Source organism: Phycomyces blakesleeanus (assembly GCF_001638985.1).
Source record: "Phycomyces blakesleeanus NRRL 1555(-) unplaced genomic scaffold PHYBLscaffold_46, whole genome shotgun sequence".
NCBI classification, from domain to species: Eukaryota; Fungi; Mucoromycota; class Mucoromycetes; order Mucorales; family Phycomycetaceae; genus Phycomyces; species Phycomyces blakesleeanus.
The window spans coordinates 131009-149146 of NW_017265192.1; the positions used below are offsets into that span (position 1 = coordinate 131009).

The following is an 18138-nucleotide window of genomic DNA, read 5'->3' on the forward strand; positions in this document are numbered from 1 at the left end:
TATTTCATGGAAAAAACGATACCCGCACATGTCGAGATCGCCTTTGCTTTCTTATAAGTCATGCAATGCTATGCCGAAGTCAAACAGTTCTTGGAATGCAATTTGCCGACCTTTTCTCTTTGGAATTAGACAACCAAGGCGCCACACAATGCATTGCTCTGGTGGCAACCATGACCTTTGGAAAAACCAATCAACACAGAAAGATTGAGTATGGATCGTCAATCCGTCATTGTCAATTTGAAGTCTGTTCCGTCGGTGCATTGGCCATGAGTTTATTCTCAAGATTTCATTATGAGAATGAGACATTTCCCGACTTTTCTTCCCATGAAAAATGGTATGAAACAGCTCTTTTTAAAGGTGACGACCGCTTCAAGCCAATACAATACAAGACGCAGCATAAAATATACCTTGAGGCATTCAAATCAGTTGGGATCCATACTTCAAAGGTCACCCATGCCAACCGCAAAAGTGCTCTCAATATGATTGCACAAGAGAATGTTTCCGGCGACCAACAACGAATGGTTGGAAGGTGGGGAACAGACCGTATGGTGGGATGTTATATGTCAACATTGCCTGTGGAAGCAATGAAGGCTTTAACAGGGTTCTCTGGAAACAGTAGCAACTTCTTTTTAGCACGAGCAGTGGTTCAACCTTTGGCTTCTCTACAAACAATGGTTTTCCCAAATATCGAATCTTGGAAACAGAAATTTGCAAATGGAGATGTCCAAGAGGACATAGCTGGCCCAATTTTTTTGGATTTACTTTTGCGACTTCGAGTGGTATTTCTACAGGTACATGTTGTTATTAAAGCACTGTTTGTAATATTTTCTCTAAGTAATATTTCTTTGCTGCTTTTTTTTAGGACTCTGTTCTTCTGAAAAAAAAATTCCCAGGTTATTATCTTTGGACATGTGCTATCTTCAGCTCAGAGGAATACAAAAGCTTCAAACAGCAAGTTCTCTCCACAGTACAGCAAGAAGAAGAGGTGTTCATGAGCAATAACAGGATGGATATGGTTATGCCAGAGATGGTAGATAGTGTCAGAGCTGGTTTCGGAACAGTTCACGCCACCATGAATTCGATGCAGTCCATGATATATGCCCACCTCTCTTCACACGCCGCCTCCATTAATAGATTAAACAACAATTTTATCAATTTTTTTGCTCTCGGATACGATCAATTCAGTAACTCTACAATTACAATACCATCGAACCTACCTTTACAGCGTAACATCATTACATCACAACCTCTACAGCCACTACCCCAAAGTACTCCATTACATAGTGCCGTAACATCTCAACAGCCAACACACCCAGAACAGCCGGAACAGTATACAATGAGCCGAAGAATTTTCTCTGTTACTGATGTATGGAGAGAATATGTTTTCGGCTTTAATGGCAGCCCATCCATTCAATCCTTAGAAAATAAGTACGGAACTGCATGAAGAAAAGATCGTAAAGAGTCTAGATTTTTTAGTAGAAGAAAAGAGCTGTATGATGCAATTAATGAAAGAGCAGAGTTAGAGAATATATCCCCTGAAGAAGCTGCTCAAAGAATGGAGAATGACTGAGTTCAGCTTGGAATTTCTCTAGATAAATATAGAGCTCGATTATCGTAAAAGATATAAAACTATCTTCATTTAATTATTTTTCTACATAAATACTTCTTATTATATTCAATAAATATGTACTACTTTCACTGTTATATCAAAATATATGTCTTTATTTTATGGCTTTCCAGAAAACTGTATGAGTAATAAATCATTATAAATACAAGTAATTCCAATCAATAATCATATATATTAGAGCATTATAAGGTAAGAAAGCTGTCAAGAAAGGTCCATTCTAGTAGTAGTAGTAGCTAGCCTTGAATTATATAACTTTTAGTCGACATATATTCATGTTAAAATAAAGACATCCATTCTGATAAAAATGTCAAAATCGTCCTCTTTTTATTAACAAATTTGGATTTTTTTTCGGGAAATGAACCTAATTTTTCGAAAAAGGGTATCTCTATGCTCAATCTCATCGCACCAAAAATAGCAAGAATAAAACTCAGTCAGACTATGGCCCACCAAAAATACCCACTCAGTAATAAGTGTCGATTATATCCATCATCAAGTTGGCCTTATACAATACCCACCAAATGGAAATAAGTTCTATGTAATTGCATCTTATTATGTTTTCAACAATAACTAGCATTTAGCATCTATGCTACACTTTGGTTAAATGTGTTGCCCTGAGAGGGTTTTTACTGCCACTTTGCTTTGGTAAAAACCCGACCCAGGGACCCTGATATCCCTGACCTTACCCTATCCTCTTGAGGGTTGGGCTCTTTGCTGCTTCGCTTTGGTAAGCCCAACCCTCAAGAGGTCCCTAACGTTACATACCCTTACCCTACCTTATATTACCTACATGTACTTTAGCTAAATAAGATCTACCTAAAAAACATAATGTCTCTTTACTTATAATGCTTCTTCATTATGACTATATTTGTTGTTTTTGAAAGAAGAGTATATAATTAGTAAAATACTGAAATTGGTATTGATATAATATATATATAAAACAATCGAAAGCTTACAAAAAGAAAGTGTTAGGATACTTGTATAAGATTATATATTATATGACTTAGTCTGTTGGTTCGTCAAATACTTCATGATATATGACGTTGTCTGTATAGACAGTATTTTGAGTTGTGCTGGCATCAGGGATATCCACCATGATTTTGATTCCTGACGGTTTTCTGATACGGGATAGGGCAACATAAAGCTGACCATGTCCAAATACTGGTGAAGGTAAGTATAGACCAACATGATCAAGTGTCTGCCCCTGTGATTTGTTGATTGTCATTGCAAAAGCAAGGCGAACAGGAAACTGGCAGCATTGGAAGTCTATAGTTGATGTTGATTCAGATGGATTGAGCTTGATTTTTGGGATGAGAGCAATTTTTCCAGCGTGAGATCCTGTTACTATTGTAGCCTTTATGACAAATCAGTGAAAAGAATTGCATATCAGGCAAGTGCCATTACATAGGTCATTTTTTGGATCGAGATTTCTAAGTAGCATAATTGGGCACCCCTTTTTAAGCTTGAGACTGTGAGGGGGCAGAGATCCAGAATCAAATTTGTTCAGCAGTTCAATTGGGTATGCCAGAAGATTATCATCAGTGTTGTCTCGATCAATGCTTTTGAATTCGCTGGCTACTTCAGGAAATTGGTCAAGAAGAAGGTTGTTAATTGTTTTTACATCATAGTTTTTTGGAGTAAGTATTGCATGACACATGAGAAAATCAGTATTTTGTGAATTTGTATTCAGATCAGTGAATACAGCATTTGCAAGGTGGAGGAGTCTACAGCCGGGAATTAGCATTTGCTCAGGGATTGGAATGGTGTTTTCACCACCAGAACTGAGAATAGTACTACTGCCAACACTCAACAAAAAGGCTGCAAAGTCTCTGAGCTCAGTTTCTTCTTCTGGCGTTGTTGCTTGAGAAAGTCGCATGTTGATTGTAAGGTTCAGGTGGTTGACATGTCTCCATACGTGGGTATGATTAATGCATTGTTCTACGATGTGCGATCTTGATGCTCTTGGAATTACAGGAAGAACTTGTCTAAAATCTCCTCCAAATACAAACAATTTTCCACTGAATGGCACTGTTTCAAGTAAGGGATTTACAGACTTCATAATGTCTTGCATAGAGCGGTTCACAGCATTACAAATATCTTTACTGATCATCGATGCTTCATCCCAAATAATTAATTCTGTTGCTCTCAGTAGATCGGCTGTTTGAGAGTTTGCTGATATAGAGCACATCGAATTAATATCAACTTCAAGTGTAATTTTGAACTGCGAATGTGCTGTGCGTTCACCAACCAAAAGTAGTGCAGCAATACCACTGGTAGCAACAGCAAGGGCGATCTTTCCTTGATGACAAACATGACACAAAAGAGCATTGAATACAAATGTCTTTCCTGTTCCGCCTGGCCCATCTATGAAAAATAGTCTTGATGTAAGAGTAGTTACATTCAATGCTTCTATGATTGAATTGTATGCCAATTGCTGATCAATATTAAATGGCAAAGTGGCAGGGTCTGGCAACAAAGCAGCTTCATGGCAAAGGTCTTCTTGCTCATGCATCAATGTTCACAATCCATGTCTACGCCTAGTTCGATTTGATGCTGCAGAAACTGGTGGAAGGGTGAAGCCACTGAAAGATACTAATGATAAAGAATTGACAGAGAGATGGTTTTCAATGTTCCACATACATCTATCATACATTTTCTGGGTAGGCTGCAAGGAAGGGTTGTCGGTTTCAAGTCTTTCAGCATTTAGATAGTCTTCTATCATTGATTCTTTGTGGGATATCCGTAGAGCAAATGGATCTGACACCAAACAGAAAACCAAAAGAATTGCAAATAGACGTCTCAATGATGATGGTAGCTGATATGATGCTGCTTCTTCCATATATTCTTCCCATTCGTTATCATCCATCAAGAGTCCTAATGCACGACACGCAGCTTGGTTTGTTTCATGCAGTTGGTCTTCTACAGTCTGGAGATCCTGGAAGCATATAGCCCCATAAAAATTATGGAGCAGAATTCTCAAGAAGTACTTTTCTGCATCTCTTGGTGATATGATATATATTCTACCAATTGTTTCTCTGTCAAATCGTACTCTTTTTTTCCATTGTTGGTCTTTTAGATTCCAAACAAAGTTTGTAGGAGAGTCTATATATAAGTGTTTGTGTGCATCTGCATTTTCCACATTGTACAAAAACCATGCCGTCAATGTTGTGTGTGAATTTTTGTTTGCTACTGCAGCTGGATTATCAGTTCCAGAGAAAAAAACTTGCTGAGAGTCTTCGAGATGAATGGCCAGTCTTTGGTGTGTTGGATGCTCTTTATGTAGCTTGAAGGAGAATATTCTCCAGCATGCTTCTGAAGCAGAGACATAGCATGCATCCAAAAAGTTATTGACTTCATTAACAGGCTCTTGTTGGTTGGTAGAGATTATGGTAGTGGTGGGTTAAACATTTACCATGGCTCAATCATGACCTTTATATATATATTTGTACAAATATTTTACAGCTGATACAGATGTACATACTTCAACATTGATATGGGCATTGTATTTTGCGCAAACATATAGGTTATGAGGAACTACTAATCGATTGTCTAGTAGCTTTCCACCTTTTACCACTGTCCTTCTATTATTGCGTCTTCTATACTTTGGATATCCTGTTCCATCCTCAACAGTGTTTTCATAAAAGAACTTTGGGTAATTCTTTTTGCATTTACCATTTATCATACATGGTGCATTTGGATAGGCATCTCCACATGGGCTATACATCATGGTTTTACAGACCGTGTTATATGCAGTGGATGTGTGTCAGGGTCTGGAATTTCTGCAGATACAATGCTGTGGTGATCCAGACACCCGGATGTTGGATTTATCACATATAAGAACATATTCATATTGGGATAGTGTAGTAGCTATCATCTTGTCAGTATAAAATATATATAAACGATTAAGTAATCAGCCCAATAATTATTATAGTTAGTACTGTAGATAATATCTTAAAGATTGTTAAGATAATTATATCATACTGCCAGGTAAACTGTGTCAGATCGATATGGAGCTAATTTAGTAGGAAGTCCTAAAGCTCTAGTATAAAAGAGAAAAGAAAAGCTAAAAGCTAAAGAAGTACGATTTATGACTTGATGTCATAATTGTAACACCGACACTAGTTAAGCAGTAAATACACTCTAATAACCAAATATAGTAAAGGAAGAAAGCCTTAAGAAACTAAGACGTAATGACAAGAGCAGATTGTGTTTTCTTATAAAAAGGGACACTTTTTATTTATGAATAAAGACAACTTATATACAGTCTCAAAGTATTTCTATACGTCTCTATTATCAAATATTTTATTTTTCTATTGTTTCGTACCTGAAATACCACAAATGCTATTATAGTCTTTTATTGTTCTTTGTGTATCTTCAGAACAAAGAATCAACAGAATATGGGCATGTGGAAGGCCGCGTTTTTGAAATTCAATGACATAAACAAATGCAAAAACCTTTCCCAAAACATTTTTCTTTGTAAGATCATGCATGAGTTCTTTGAGCTTTAGGTTGAAAACACGGGAACAAAGATCAGGCCTGTCATTAACTTTTTGCCCTCCCAGTAAAGCACTTGTTATTTCTGGCCAAGCTGTGTTGCACGTAAATGTGATAAACAAATCTGGCTTTCCAAAGCAATGCACAATACCCATCGCATCTTGATACAACTGGCGCATATGTCGTGGCAAAGCAACAAAAGAGGAAGGAAGAATGACTCGTCTTCCAAGATTATTCAAATTGCCATCATTAAGATTCATTGCGTCTTGTACGCCACTGTAGAGATCTACTCGAAGTCGTTTTTGGTTTTTTGCAATAAAGATAATTCTATTATGCTCAATCTTGGCGTACATGTCAACAATATACTGCTGGAACAGTCGACCAAAGAGATGGAGTAGGTGAAGACTATTTTTGCAATACATCAGTCTGCTTGAATACCATTGCATTGCAGTAACTTTTTTTCCTGAAGTTCCACATGAAGTGATTGTCCAACCATCTTTACCAAAAGGAAACATCAAAACATAATGGAGAGAGTCGTATGATCTATGGTATTCGTTTATATGCTGTAGCCCATTAGATTGCGTGTGAAGAACAATATCTCTTGATGTCCCAGGCTCATTATTCATTATCAAAACAGCTACTTCTTCTGCTGTTGGTGCATTATAGCGTCTTTGATCCTGTTGACTATCAGCAACCAAACGAAGGGTCAAATTCACAACTTGGTTTTCTGTTCTACAGTATTGCTCCATTGATTTAAAAAGAGAAACAAATGGGTTTACTCTTATGAGCATACTCTGAATCTGCTCTATTATATTTTGGTTGAGATGTGAAGCATTGTTGTGTTGGAAGTTGACTTGAGAGACAGGATCATAAATATAAAGCTGAGCATATCTTGGCTTAATTAAGTCTTCAGCAGTGGATGGAAGAACAGACCCAATATTATGGCATATTGTGCCGTGTATTCTGAAACAGTATGCTCCACTTCTGTTATTTGCAACAGAATGATTGATTTTTGCACCCAACAAAGTAAAGCTTAAAGTGCTATTATAAGCACGAATCTTTTGAAAGAAAATGTTTGATGCGGCTGTACCATGCACTAAAAGACTGGCCATTTCAGACGGTGTTGGCTCAAAATCTAGAAGAAGAACACTACCCTTGTTACAGCACATGGAAAACAGCGGATTTTCTACAGATGAGCGAGAAACTCTCTCATTTGTTCACATCATTGCATTACAAAACTGACACTTGGCAGTCATTGAATCTTGATAATCAATCCCAGGTTCTGTTGTAAAATTACTGCGAGCAATTCCATGTGATTGACTGTCATCTGTCTCGTCTTCACTTTCTGTATCATCACTTTCAATGTCTTCATCATTCTCATCAGACTCATTAGAGCCATTAGACTCAAGTACATGTTGAACTTGAACTTGAGTTGTTTCTTCAGAAGATACTTCGTGTCTCAATCTCAATGCGGCAGCTAAATGGTTATAATTTAATAGTTAAATATAAGTATATTAATTTAAATTTAAGTTATAAATATTACATTGGCTACTTTCTGCAGAAATCTCTTCATTAGTAGAGATGCCTTTATAAGTTCTTTTTTCAGGCACGTAAAGTCTCGTGTTTTTATTGTTTAAAGGACAAAGCATATTTGATCTACGCTTATGTCCAGATAGTCTGCATGAGGCACAAATGCTTTCAGAAGGCTGCATTTTTTATTTTTTGTTTTGGTATTTTGTAAGTATATAAATATTGATGAACCTAGAGAAAAAATATTACTATTATTGCTATTTTTTCTTAACATATTAATGGAGCAGTTATTTAAAAAAAATGTAAATCATGTGATCTGTACTGAATATATAATCATATAATCATAAAAAACCAATGTAAGTCATGTGATCTGTAATGAATGTATAATCTGTATAAAGTTATAAAATCAAGTAATAAAATTTGGATATTTGGTGTATTATAACATTGGGCAGCTTTGATCACATGACTTACGGTCAGAGAGTGGTTACTGATACATTTTAATAATACAGATACATTAATATACAAAATAAATCCAAAAATAATTGTGTTCCTTTCTTAACACACAATAAATACAAGGACCAGTTCCTCTTTACAAAAAAAATAATATACAAAATAAATAATATTGTTATATATACAGAGAATAAAAAAATTTACCATATCAATGGCACTTGTATGAAATGAAAGTTCTTGATTTGCAATGTGCTCATGAGAGGGAGGTTCATCTATAATAGAAATATTATTAAGTCATGTGCTTATTAAAAAGAGATAGATTAAAATAAAATAAAATATTACCATGTTCATAACCATGTTTAATGATAGAGAGTAATTTCAGCAATATGATCTATTTAAAAGAAAGAAAAAAATCAGACTAATTTTATAAGATGACAGCATAAAATATATTTACTAACCTTAGCTAATCTGGATAGATATTGTGAAGGGGATACATCAGAAGGAAACAAAATGCAAGCATCTATATCAATAGAAAACAATTATTATTATTTTATTTATATATATATATAATATTAAAGAAAAAGATATCTTACCAAAAAAAATTGTTAATATAATAAATGTTAGAAAGAAAGAAAAGAGAGAAAACTTGTAAATGAAAAAAAAACAAAAAGAACAAAAGACTAAAGGACCAAAAGGCTGAAAGACAGAAATTATATATTGAATTGAGTTAAAAAAAGAATGTTCAAAGCCAATTTGCACCCATTAATTTCAGGAAGTATTAATTGAGATACACATATTAAAGAAATCCTGAGTATTTAAAGCAACAGATATAATATAATAAATGATTTCTTGCTTTTACTTTTACTATCTTTCCATTAACTACACTTTATTCTTTTGCTTAATATCTAACTTCTTTTGTATGTTAATAACATTCTATATATACAATGAATATATATATAAAACAAATGTAATTAACAATCAACTCATGTATAATGTTTTATTTATTAGCTTTCAGACCATGGCCAACAACTGTCAGTCAATTGCCCTGGCTTTATTTCTGGAATATGCTGAGCTTTTAAGAAGACTCATTGCTATAGAGGAAAGTCTCAAGACCAATGATTTGAACATTGATATTGTCATTAAGGGCAAAACAGATTCATTGAAAATACTTGATAACATTGCCAATACCTCTGGACAACTTCTTGCAATTATTGCTCCTACTACTGTACCTGCTTCTGCTACTGCTTCTGTTGTTCCTTCTGTTGTTTCAGTGGTTCTTACTGGTGTAAACGCTGGTAAACTTAGTAAACAGGATCGCAGTAGAGTTCTAGTAAGTGTTGAGATGTACAGTAGTTCATCAACATAATATCTCACACTAAATATAGGCTCTTATCCAAAGAGAGTTAAAGAAACACAACTTCAAATCGAATAAGCTGGAACTAGTTGCAGTTAATGACAGCAAGCACAGTTGGGATATTAATGTTGATTACAGACTTACACCCAACAGACAGCTGATACATGACCTTCATGCATACCTGGCTCCAAAGGTTGTTGGGACTAGTGTTTGACAGGCCAATATTAGCAATTGTATATACACAAACTTTTGTGGAACGAGACACCAAATCAAGGAATCATATGAATCGCACAAAAAGACAAATTCTTGGTCAAGAAAAGCAGGTCAAGAGACCAATGTATGTTAGACGTATATTTTGATTGCAAATTAAATGTATTCATATTAATACATTTATTAAACTAGCATTTTGACCATTGCGAGCTGACCTACCATACATTCAAGGCTGAAATTTATGTGAAGATGGGTAAGAGCTGCAACAGACTCTTACAAAAAGAAGCAATGTCTGAGGACGAATCTGAAGACGATATGCCTGGAGACTCATGCAACCATGCGATTCGTACAGTGCGTCCAAGTTGGAGAAGCGATAAGATAATTTCTTTTGTTTACATTATTGTATATAGCTTTTTCTGTTTTTTTATGGATTTAAATGAAACAGAACTTTGATTAATCACTTATTTGTATTTAGTACAATCACTTTCTTGCAGTTGTTGATGATTTTATGCATAATCGCATGGACTTCAATTTGCGTCAGATGTTGAAGAGGTTCTTCAGTAAAGACACTGTTTTAGTAGTCCCGCCTAGATTGATGTCCCTTTTCCCTCACTGGGCTTTTAGAGATAAGTTTCAATGAATTTTGTTTTCTTATCCTCCACATTCTCCATCTGACAATGATGGACGTACCAACGAATACAAACACTATGATTATTTTTTTCTGTCTGCCATTGAAAAAAGGAGTTATATTTTATTATTTTTTAAATGTATTGTTTTTTTTTGGCAAAGGAATAATCAGAATCTTTTTTACTTTTTTGCATGTTGTATGCTCAGCAGTTGCTACTTCTAATATAATTTTATGCATGGGCAATACAAATTGGAAATCGTCAGGAGAAAATGTTGAAAAGCAGATTTCAATGTGTTTGTACTCTCGCCATTTATTGTTTTTGGGTGTGTACCATTTGATAAATGCAAAAGTATGTTGAGAATTGTGAAGGAGTTGCGTTGGGCAGCGATGGGTGCAGAGCAAAGGGGCAAGAGATGAAGAGGAGGGTGAAAGAGTGAACGAATGAGTAAAAATGTACTGTATTTGACCCGTGTATGCAATGATATGCTCACCAGTACTTCCAATGAACTTTGCTTGTACAAGAGAGCCACGACTTCCAGATTCACCTTTACCCTTGTAGACCTGCCCAAGGATGTTGATGTATTTCAGCAGGGTGATTGTATTGTCAACAAAGTATGGTGATTCCGATGCTTGTTGAAAGTGAACTAATTGTTCATTCTTGTACGCAACTTTGTAGTATTGTAAGAGATGAACATAGTGAATGTCACTCATTGTGGTAGCAGATTTTAATGATAGAGGGAATGCGGAAGGAGGGAGAGGTTCGTTGCCTTTTACAAGTACATTTGGATCTTCAGAAGCCTCGACAAATGACTGTATGCGGAAGGTACGTTGATGGATGGATGGAATGGTGGCGAGTGTAAAGGAAGAAGTGAGTTTGGTAAGGAGAGGAAATGCAGATGTCTGGCGGGTACTCTGAAGGAAACTGTTGACAAGATCGTCTTTGTGCACATCTTCAATAAATTTCTTCATAAATGTTTCTTCAAACCCGATCTTCCTGTTTGTCTTCAAATTTTTTAACAACCCATTAAACCGCTCAAACCCGAATAGCCAATAACCATACACTGGTCCAAAATCACGAATTGTATCTCGAAGATGGAGGTGTAGGTGCATATTACAGGTGAGGATTTCGGCGTTGTACAGCTCATCACATCTGGTGCAAAAATTTGAAGGAACTGATGGGCAGTGTTGACTTCATCGAACGTGATCGTTGGCTTGACCAACAGGTGGCATGTATCAACAAAGTTAATCCAGTTTTCGAATCTGTCTTTTGCAAGAACATCTTTCAACAGAACTGGCGAGTATACGAGCACCCATGACTTCCACTCGTCTGCCTTCATATACGAAAATTGCTCTCCTATTTTTGAGTTCAACGAGATATATCTACCAGACACAATCATTGTTTCTGCAGTCTTCTGCATTGCCGCAAAATCGCCATCTTGAATGTCTTCATCTTTGATCCAATGATCAATCAATCTTTTGGGTGTTTCCAGGAATAAATTATGCATGGAATCAATGATCGTTTTACATACTAGATCAAGGTATCTAAGGCGATGCAACTGCAACTATCGAACACCATTTTCAACCTTCAGCCAATGCTTTTCTGAGGGGATGCAAGCACTTTTTCACTCCTCAGCATGCAACCTGTTTTCTACACTGTCACGAAGCACCCACTGAGGAAAGTCAAACCCACAAAAGTCAACATTGACACCATTTTCCAAGCAAGGGAAATGTCTATTACACTTGTAACATGGGCATGTACTGTTGTACAAGGTGAACCCACTTGTCTTTCTTGCTGCTGGGATGTCACAGGGCACCGCCTTATTTTCTGCCAGTTCAAATTTGAAATTGACCTTTTGAGGCTTTTTTTCTGTTGGAGGCTTTGCAAGTGGCTTTTTGAAAAAGTTAATTTTCTATTGGGGATTTTTTTTATTTCTTCCCTTTTCCTTCTGTTTTCCTTCTCTTTATTTTGAATACAAATTAAACACCAATCTCAACATTTCCAACCCAATTATTTACGATATTTCAAACATTCAAAATGTTTTAGTCAACTTGTCTTTGGAGGGGATTAATATGCTTCCTTTTAAAGTAGTTGTATCTGTAAAAGCTAGTGAATGGAGACATTTTCTTGACCAAATCAATACTCTTTGTTCAACGAAATGAAATAAAAAAAGACGTCTTGATTCAAAAGAATATATTTTTGGAGAAACGTGTCAGTGTCATCGTGCAGACATATATATACCAGAGCGAGATTCACGCCCTGCACAAAAAGAATCAAAGGCATGTGGATATAATAGAGCTTTGAAAATAAAGCAGTTCAAAAAGTCTCCAACTATTGTTACGTTTTGTATGACAAGGGACTATAACAATCATGTTCCTGAAGACAGATCAGAGATTAGAACTTTGGCCTTGCCTTTTGAAGCTATTAAGTTGATTGAAGATCAACTGAGAAGTGGAAGCAGCTGTAGAAGCACAAGAATATCTGTTCTTCAACAGATTGACAGCTGGGGTGTTGGTGTTAGAAAGCCAAACTATGAAGAGATATACAATATAATGAAGAAGATGTGTTAAAAAATGATAAAAGGAAGTTTGTATTTAACAGTTTTGGTAAAATGAAATAAAATAGATGACAAATTTATTGTATATGTTCAACTCTGATGAGAAGGCATTTATTGCTATCTGGATGAATAAGAAATTGCCAGAAAGAAATTATTGCATTTTTACCAGAGACCTTCGTGTTAACAACATTGAAAGCAATCTTTTTGCCTTTGGCTTTCAATTGCCTGCCCAAGTGAGAGTTATGAGAATAGCTACATCATTCTGCCTTGATGCTACTCATAACATATCAGCAAGAAGTGGAGAGGTCATATACTCTTTAGTGACTCAACACAACATAACTGGAAAAGGGTTTCCTGTTGTTTACATGGTTACAAATGACCAGACAGTCAGGCCAATCAGCCAATAGCTTATGCCACTGCAAAAACAGATCAATTTCGCATATATAAAGTATATCTAAGTTCTGATAGACAGAATAGATAAAATTGTAGTTCAGCTCACTTTTGTGAATAAAGTATTTGAATAGTATTTTAAGCTACTCTATTGGCTACTGGCAGCTGTGTAGCATTAGAATGCAACATCAAACTCAAATAAAATAAAAGTGTGTTTTCTTTGAAGTCTCTTTCTTTACTATTAAATACTATTGTAAACCTTTCTTTTCATTTTAAAATGGCTCCTATTCACAAACCAACTGTTAGAAAAGAGTGTCGATGCTCTATCTGTAAAAGCAAGACACTAGGATTCGATCGTGTATCTGTTAAAACATTTAAACGTCATCAAGAAAAAGATAATCATGATATTACACATGTTCAAACGCGTACGGTTAATACATTTGCTTTACTTTACTTTATTTTATTTTATTTTATATCATTTCCTTTTTTATTATTTTATATAATAATAATAATAATAATAATACTAACACTAATAATAATAAATGTGTAGCCCATGAAGACACATGCGATACAATTAGTAGTGCTGTTTCTGAGCCTGTAAATCAAGAGGAAGATAGTTTTGAATTTGAACAGGAAGATGTTGAAATGAATTCTGAGCTTAGAAGTAAGAAAACTTATTTTATTACATTGATTTATTTGGGTCTAACATTCCGCTTTTGTAGACCTAAATGACACAAATGACATTTTGGATATACGGACAAGAAACCAACCTTTCTCTGAAACGGATTGCATGTTTGGCCCTGAAGATAATGTCCAGTATACAAGTGACACTTACGAAGAAGAATATGAAGATGAATCCGATGTTGAGATGGACAATGATGAAGGTAGGTACACAGCTTTAGATAATATTATATCCTAGAAAATAGAGAGTTAATCAACGTTCTTTAAAAAAAATCAAATTAAAGATTCTTCGTTGGAATCAATCTCAGAATTGAATTTGATTCACCGATTCATTGTTATTTCGGTTGCTCTTTTTGTCTCGCTATACGTCGTGGATGAAGGAGCTGTAATCCTGATTGCCATAATCAACAAGATACTGCAGTTTTTGTTTGACCCATTCCGCCTTCCAGTGAGTGTTGCTGGCCTCAAACGTTTGGCCGGATTTGAAGCGTTGACAAGTGGTGTCAAGAAGTATGTTGCATGTAGCGAATGCCATGCCATATATGATAATGAAGCCGCCCCTTTGTGTTGTACATCACCCAATTTTGGTAAAACCTCCTTGTGTGGCAACAGCTTGTTTAAGTCTGGTCCCGGGTCAAAAGCACCCAAAAAGACATATGTATTCCACTCCGTCAAGAAAGCTCTAAAGACGTTTTTTCAACGCCCGGATTTTGAAAACAACATCAACTCATGGAACCGCGGCCCGAAAATGGATAGCACTTTGTTTGACGTGTACGATGGTGCGATGTGGAATGAGATAGTAGATGTAGATGGTATACCTTTTGTTGATACTGAGCGATCACTCATGCTCACGCTGAACATTGACTGGTTTCAGCCATTCGATGGTGTTACCTACTCCTGTGGTGCCATATATCTTGCAATCAATAATCTTCCACGCAGTGAGTGGTTCAAGAAGGAGAACGTGATTCTTGTTGGGTTAATGCCAGGGCCTAAAGAAGCAAGCACTTCTGTCATAAATAACTATCTGAAACCGCTTGTGGATGAGTTGATGGAGCTGTACAAAGGTATTAAGATTAAGACTCACCAATGTCCAAATGGTACTTCTATCCGAGCAGCCCTTCTCATGGTTGCCTGTGATATACCTGCTGCAAGGAAAGTACGTGGGTTCACATCCCATACAAGTACAAATGCATGCCACAAGTGTAAGCGTCAATTTTCGAGGTTGGCTGGAACGAGTTCCGTTGATTATTCTGGATTTGATTTCTCAAAGTGGCTCCTTCGCACTAAGAATGACAATCATAAAGATGCAAAGATCTGGAGAAATGCGACCAAACCAACTGAGAGACAGCGTCTTGAAGTTGCACATGGTGTTCGCTGGTTCGAACTGCATCGTCTTCAGTACTTTGACATTGTCTGCTGCATGATCATCGATCCCATGCACAATCTTTTCTTAGGCACTGCCAAAAGAATGCTGGAGAGATGGGTTGCAGATGGATTAATCGACGATAAAAAACTCGTTGCCATGCAAAAGGCTGTTGAGAAGGTAGTGTTGCCGCCCGATTACACGTCACTTGGGACAAAGATTGCCAAGGGATTTCCCTATATGAAGGCTGATGAGTGGAAGTCTTGGTGCCTTGTGTACTCTCCTGTGGTTCTAAGGGATGTGTTGCCGTTGCCAGAGTTCAAGAACTGGATAGAGTTTGTTAACGCATGCAGATACTTCACCAAGCCTAGTGTTTCTGAAGAAGACATTGAGAAAGGACACAAATGCTTAGAAGAATTCTGTAAAGGGTGTGAGACATTGTACGACCTGGACCTTCTCTCTCCCAGCATGCACCTGCATCTGTACTTACGCCAAACAATGATTGACTTTGGGCCCGTCTATGGCTATTGGCTTTTCAGCTTTGAAATGTACAATAGTGTCCTGAAAATATCAAAACCAATCGAAGAAACGGGTTCGAATCGACATTTATGAGACAGTTCATTGAAGAGTCGTGGAAGGGAGATTTTGTTCGTCGACTTCTGAAAGCTATGCATGCACTTGCATGTTTTGAAATTTTCGATAAGTTCACCAACACCAACACCAACACCAACACCTACCTCTCTCACTCTTTCTCAATTTCCAAATATCTTGAAGCTTCACAGAATCTTTCAATGACAATTCGTGGAAACGAGCCCCTGCCACCATCCGCCTTGCCATTGAAAACAAGACCATTATCATTTATGCCAAAACATGAATATGATTGTCTTGTAGGATACTATCAAGCTGCGTACAAGAATCCACAGATCTCAGGTTGCAAAGATGTAATTGATGACTCACCTTTCGTCAATGACTGGATCGAAATGGTGAAGTCCGTTGATCTTCTTGGGCAAAGCTACAAAGGGTGCATTGGCACGAATGGCCACGGATCATACATACAAGCATATTTCACTGAACGAACTGGGTCGGAACATGCGTATGTTGGAGAGATTCAGTACCTTTTTGTTCACAATTTTAGGCCAACTGTTTCTTCTCTAACATACAGAAATCTCCATAGTAGTCAGCATGTATTTGCATTTGTCAAATGGTTCAAATCCACTTCGGACAAAACAAGAGAATTAGAAGGAGTTGAGTTGTTACAGGATGAATTCTACAAGCAAGATTTTCAAAGCATCCTGCCAGTACATCGGATTCTCCTAACAGTTGCAATAGTAGATTACAAAACTACAAAAAATGTCAACAAAAAACTCACGATTCCTTTACCAAAAAAAATTTACTATTAATTCTCATACACACACTTACTTATATATTTATCCTCTATTATTATTATTTCCTTTAATCAATTCAATTTCAATTATTACTATTTGGCCCTACAACAGAACATAGTAAAAAAGAAAATGTTTATTCATCGTTGATTGCCCAACGAGGCAATGACTGGGACAGAGTGGCAGGAACAGAGCAAGGCAACAATGTTGCTGGATATCTGTTCATTCTTGGCTTTGTTCCCACGCCCGCATTTAACACGTGATGGGTACAATCAATGTCATCAACCATTGTCAACAATCTGTTGAACTGTATTTATTTTTATTAGTTCTTTATTTTTCTTGTTATAAAACTTATTTATTTATTCTAAATATTATTTACCTCTTCACTTCTCCAAGTGGGGTGAGCCACATGCAAACACCATCGTGGAAGATTGTCCACAATCTCAATATCCGACTCACCATCAGACATGGCATCCTTCTGAAAGAGTTTGAGATAGGCCTTCTCAACAGGGTTTCCAGTCTTATACCCCATTGCAGCATCAATGGCTACCCAGTTGTCCATGTATGTCGACTTGCGTCAGATAGACATCTGGTTATATAGATTGTAGCTTGAGAAAATAGTAATATACCAATTAATTTTTTATATAGTATATACAAACCTGAAGAGTACGACTGTTTGCTCTCCCCTTGCTGTTTTTCTTGGCCTTCTGCTCAGGAGACTCGTGAAAAGTACGATGACTGTGCTTGTACCTGTTCTTTATTTTATCACTTATCACCCATGGGTGAGTACCAGCTAGACGAGTCTGGGCGCTAATGTAGCTCTTCAAGTAGTTGATAACAGCTATGTTATCGTGGTGGTTAATCTTCTTGTTCAAGTTCCACTTCTTCTTACTCTCGTTCTCAGCAACAAGAGCAGGGTTGTCAGACTCGAACTTCCAGTCCCACAACTTTTCCGCGAAGATTTCCTAAATACAGGTTGTTTAATAAGTTGTTGATACTAACATATATTAATATTGATTACCGAGATAATGACAGAAACCTCGGCATCACTGAGGGAGGTCTGGGGGACATAGGATGGCATCAGAGATGGTCCTAGACTAGCCATACGAGTCTGATTGTTGGCATAGGCAGTTGCAAAGTCTGCAAATGCCGTATGTGTCTTTCCAGACGTGTCAACAACAACGCCCATCCTGTTTTTAAAGGCTGCCATGTTGCTATTGACAGCAGCAATGTCATCCTTGACACCGTTAATATTGTTGTTTACTTTGTTAAACATTTCAACAATTTCCGCGTATTGCTGATCTTAGATAGTTGCGGATGAGAAACTGGGGGCAATTTCTCGAGGTCCAACACGGCCAGCCAAAACACGGTTTGCAGAGGTAGATATACTTGCAGATGCTTTTCCTTTTCCTTTACGGTCTGTTTTTCTGCTGCTATTGGAAGGTATTTTTTCTTTATTGTATTTTTATTAAAGTTT

At 36.7% G+C, this 18138-nt stretch overlaps 6 protein-coding genes across 6 annotated transcripts; 3 read left to right on the top strand and 3 right to left on the bottom strand.

The window, feature by feature from the left end:
- Positions 1 to 2627: 2627 nt before the first annotated feature.
- Positions 2628 to 8455, bottom strand: PHYBLDRAFT_176249 (hypothetical protein; the record flags this gene model as incomplete). Its single annotated transcript, XM_018437703.1, has 9 exons — positions 2628 to 2890; positions 3869 to 3988; positions 5717 to 5804; positions 6337 to 7304; positions 7416 to 7595; positions 7662 to 7824; positions 8120 to 8135; positions 8303 to 8370; positions 8441 to 8455. 9 exons carry the CDS (start codon positions 8453 to 8455, stop codon positions 2628 to 2630), a joined length of 1881 nt encoding a protein of 626 aa, XP_018283377.1.
- A 661-nt stretch (positions 8456 to 9116) lies between these two features.
- On the top strand, positions 9117 to 10302 carry PHYBLDRAFT_153588 (hypothetical protein; the record flags this gene model as incomplete). The annotated part of the gene is made up of 5 exons (XM_018433198.1): positions 9117 to 9428; positions 9484 to 9660; positions 9751 to 9789; positions 9855 to 10013; positions 10138 to 10302. The coding sequence occupies 5 exons, from the start codon at positions 9117 to 9119 to the stop codon at positions 10300 to 10302; spliced, it is 852 nt and encodes a 283-aa protein (XP_018283378.1).
- A 114-nt stretch (positions 10303 to 10416) lies between these two features.
- Positions 10417 to 12571, bottom strand: PHYBLDRAFT_153589 (hypothetical protein; the record flags this gene model as incomplete). The annotated part of the gene is made up of 4 exons (XM_018433199.1): positions 10417 to 11440; positions 11464 to 11852; positions 11943 to 12179; positions 12530 to 12571. 4 exons carry the CDS (start codon positions 12569 to 12571, stop codon positions 10417 to 10419), a joined length of 1692 nt encoding a protein of 563 aa, XP_018283379.1.
- A 65-nt stretch (positions 12572 to 12636) lies between these two features.
- On the top strand, positions 12637 to 13252 carry PHYBLDRAFT_71048 (hypothetical protein; the record flags this gene model as incomplete). The annotated part of the gene is given in 3 exon segments (XM_018442397.1): positions 12637 to 12802; positions 12872 to 12894; positions 12914 to 13252. The coding sequence occupies 3 exon segments, from the start codon at positions 12637 to 12639 to the stop codon at positions 13250 to 13252; spliced, it is 528 nt and encodes a 175-aa protein (XP_018283380.1).
- A 260-nt stretch (positions 13253 to 13512) lies between these two features.
- Positions 13513 to 16679, top strand: PHYBLDRAFT_176253 (hypothetical protein; the record flags this gene model as incomplete). The annotated part of the gene is made up of 6 exons (XM_018437704.1): positions 13513 to 13660; positions 13786 to 13899; positions 13958 to 14119; positions 14201 to 14503; positions 15275 to 15827; positions 15866 to 16679. 6 exons carry the CDS (start codon positions 13513 to 13515, stop codon positions 16677 to 16679), a joined length of 2094 nt encoding a protein of 697 aa, XP_018283381.1.
- Positions 16680 to 16797: 118 nt separating this feature from the next.
- On the bottom strand, positions 16798 to 17937 carry PHYBLDRAFT_71050 (hypothetical protein; the record flags this gene model as incomplete). The annotated part of the gene is made up of 4 exons (XM_018442398.1): positions 16798 to 16968; positions 17041 to 17232; positions 17321 to 17626; positions 17683 to 17937. 4 exons carry the CDS (start codon positions 17935 to 17937, stop codon positions 16798 to 16800), a joined length of 924 nt encoding a protein of 307 aa, XP_018283382.1.
- Positions 17938 to 18138: the final 201 nt, after the last annotated feature.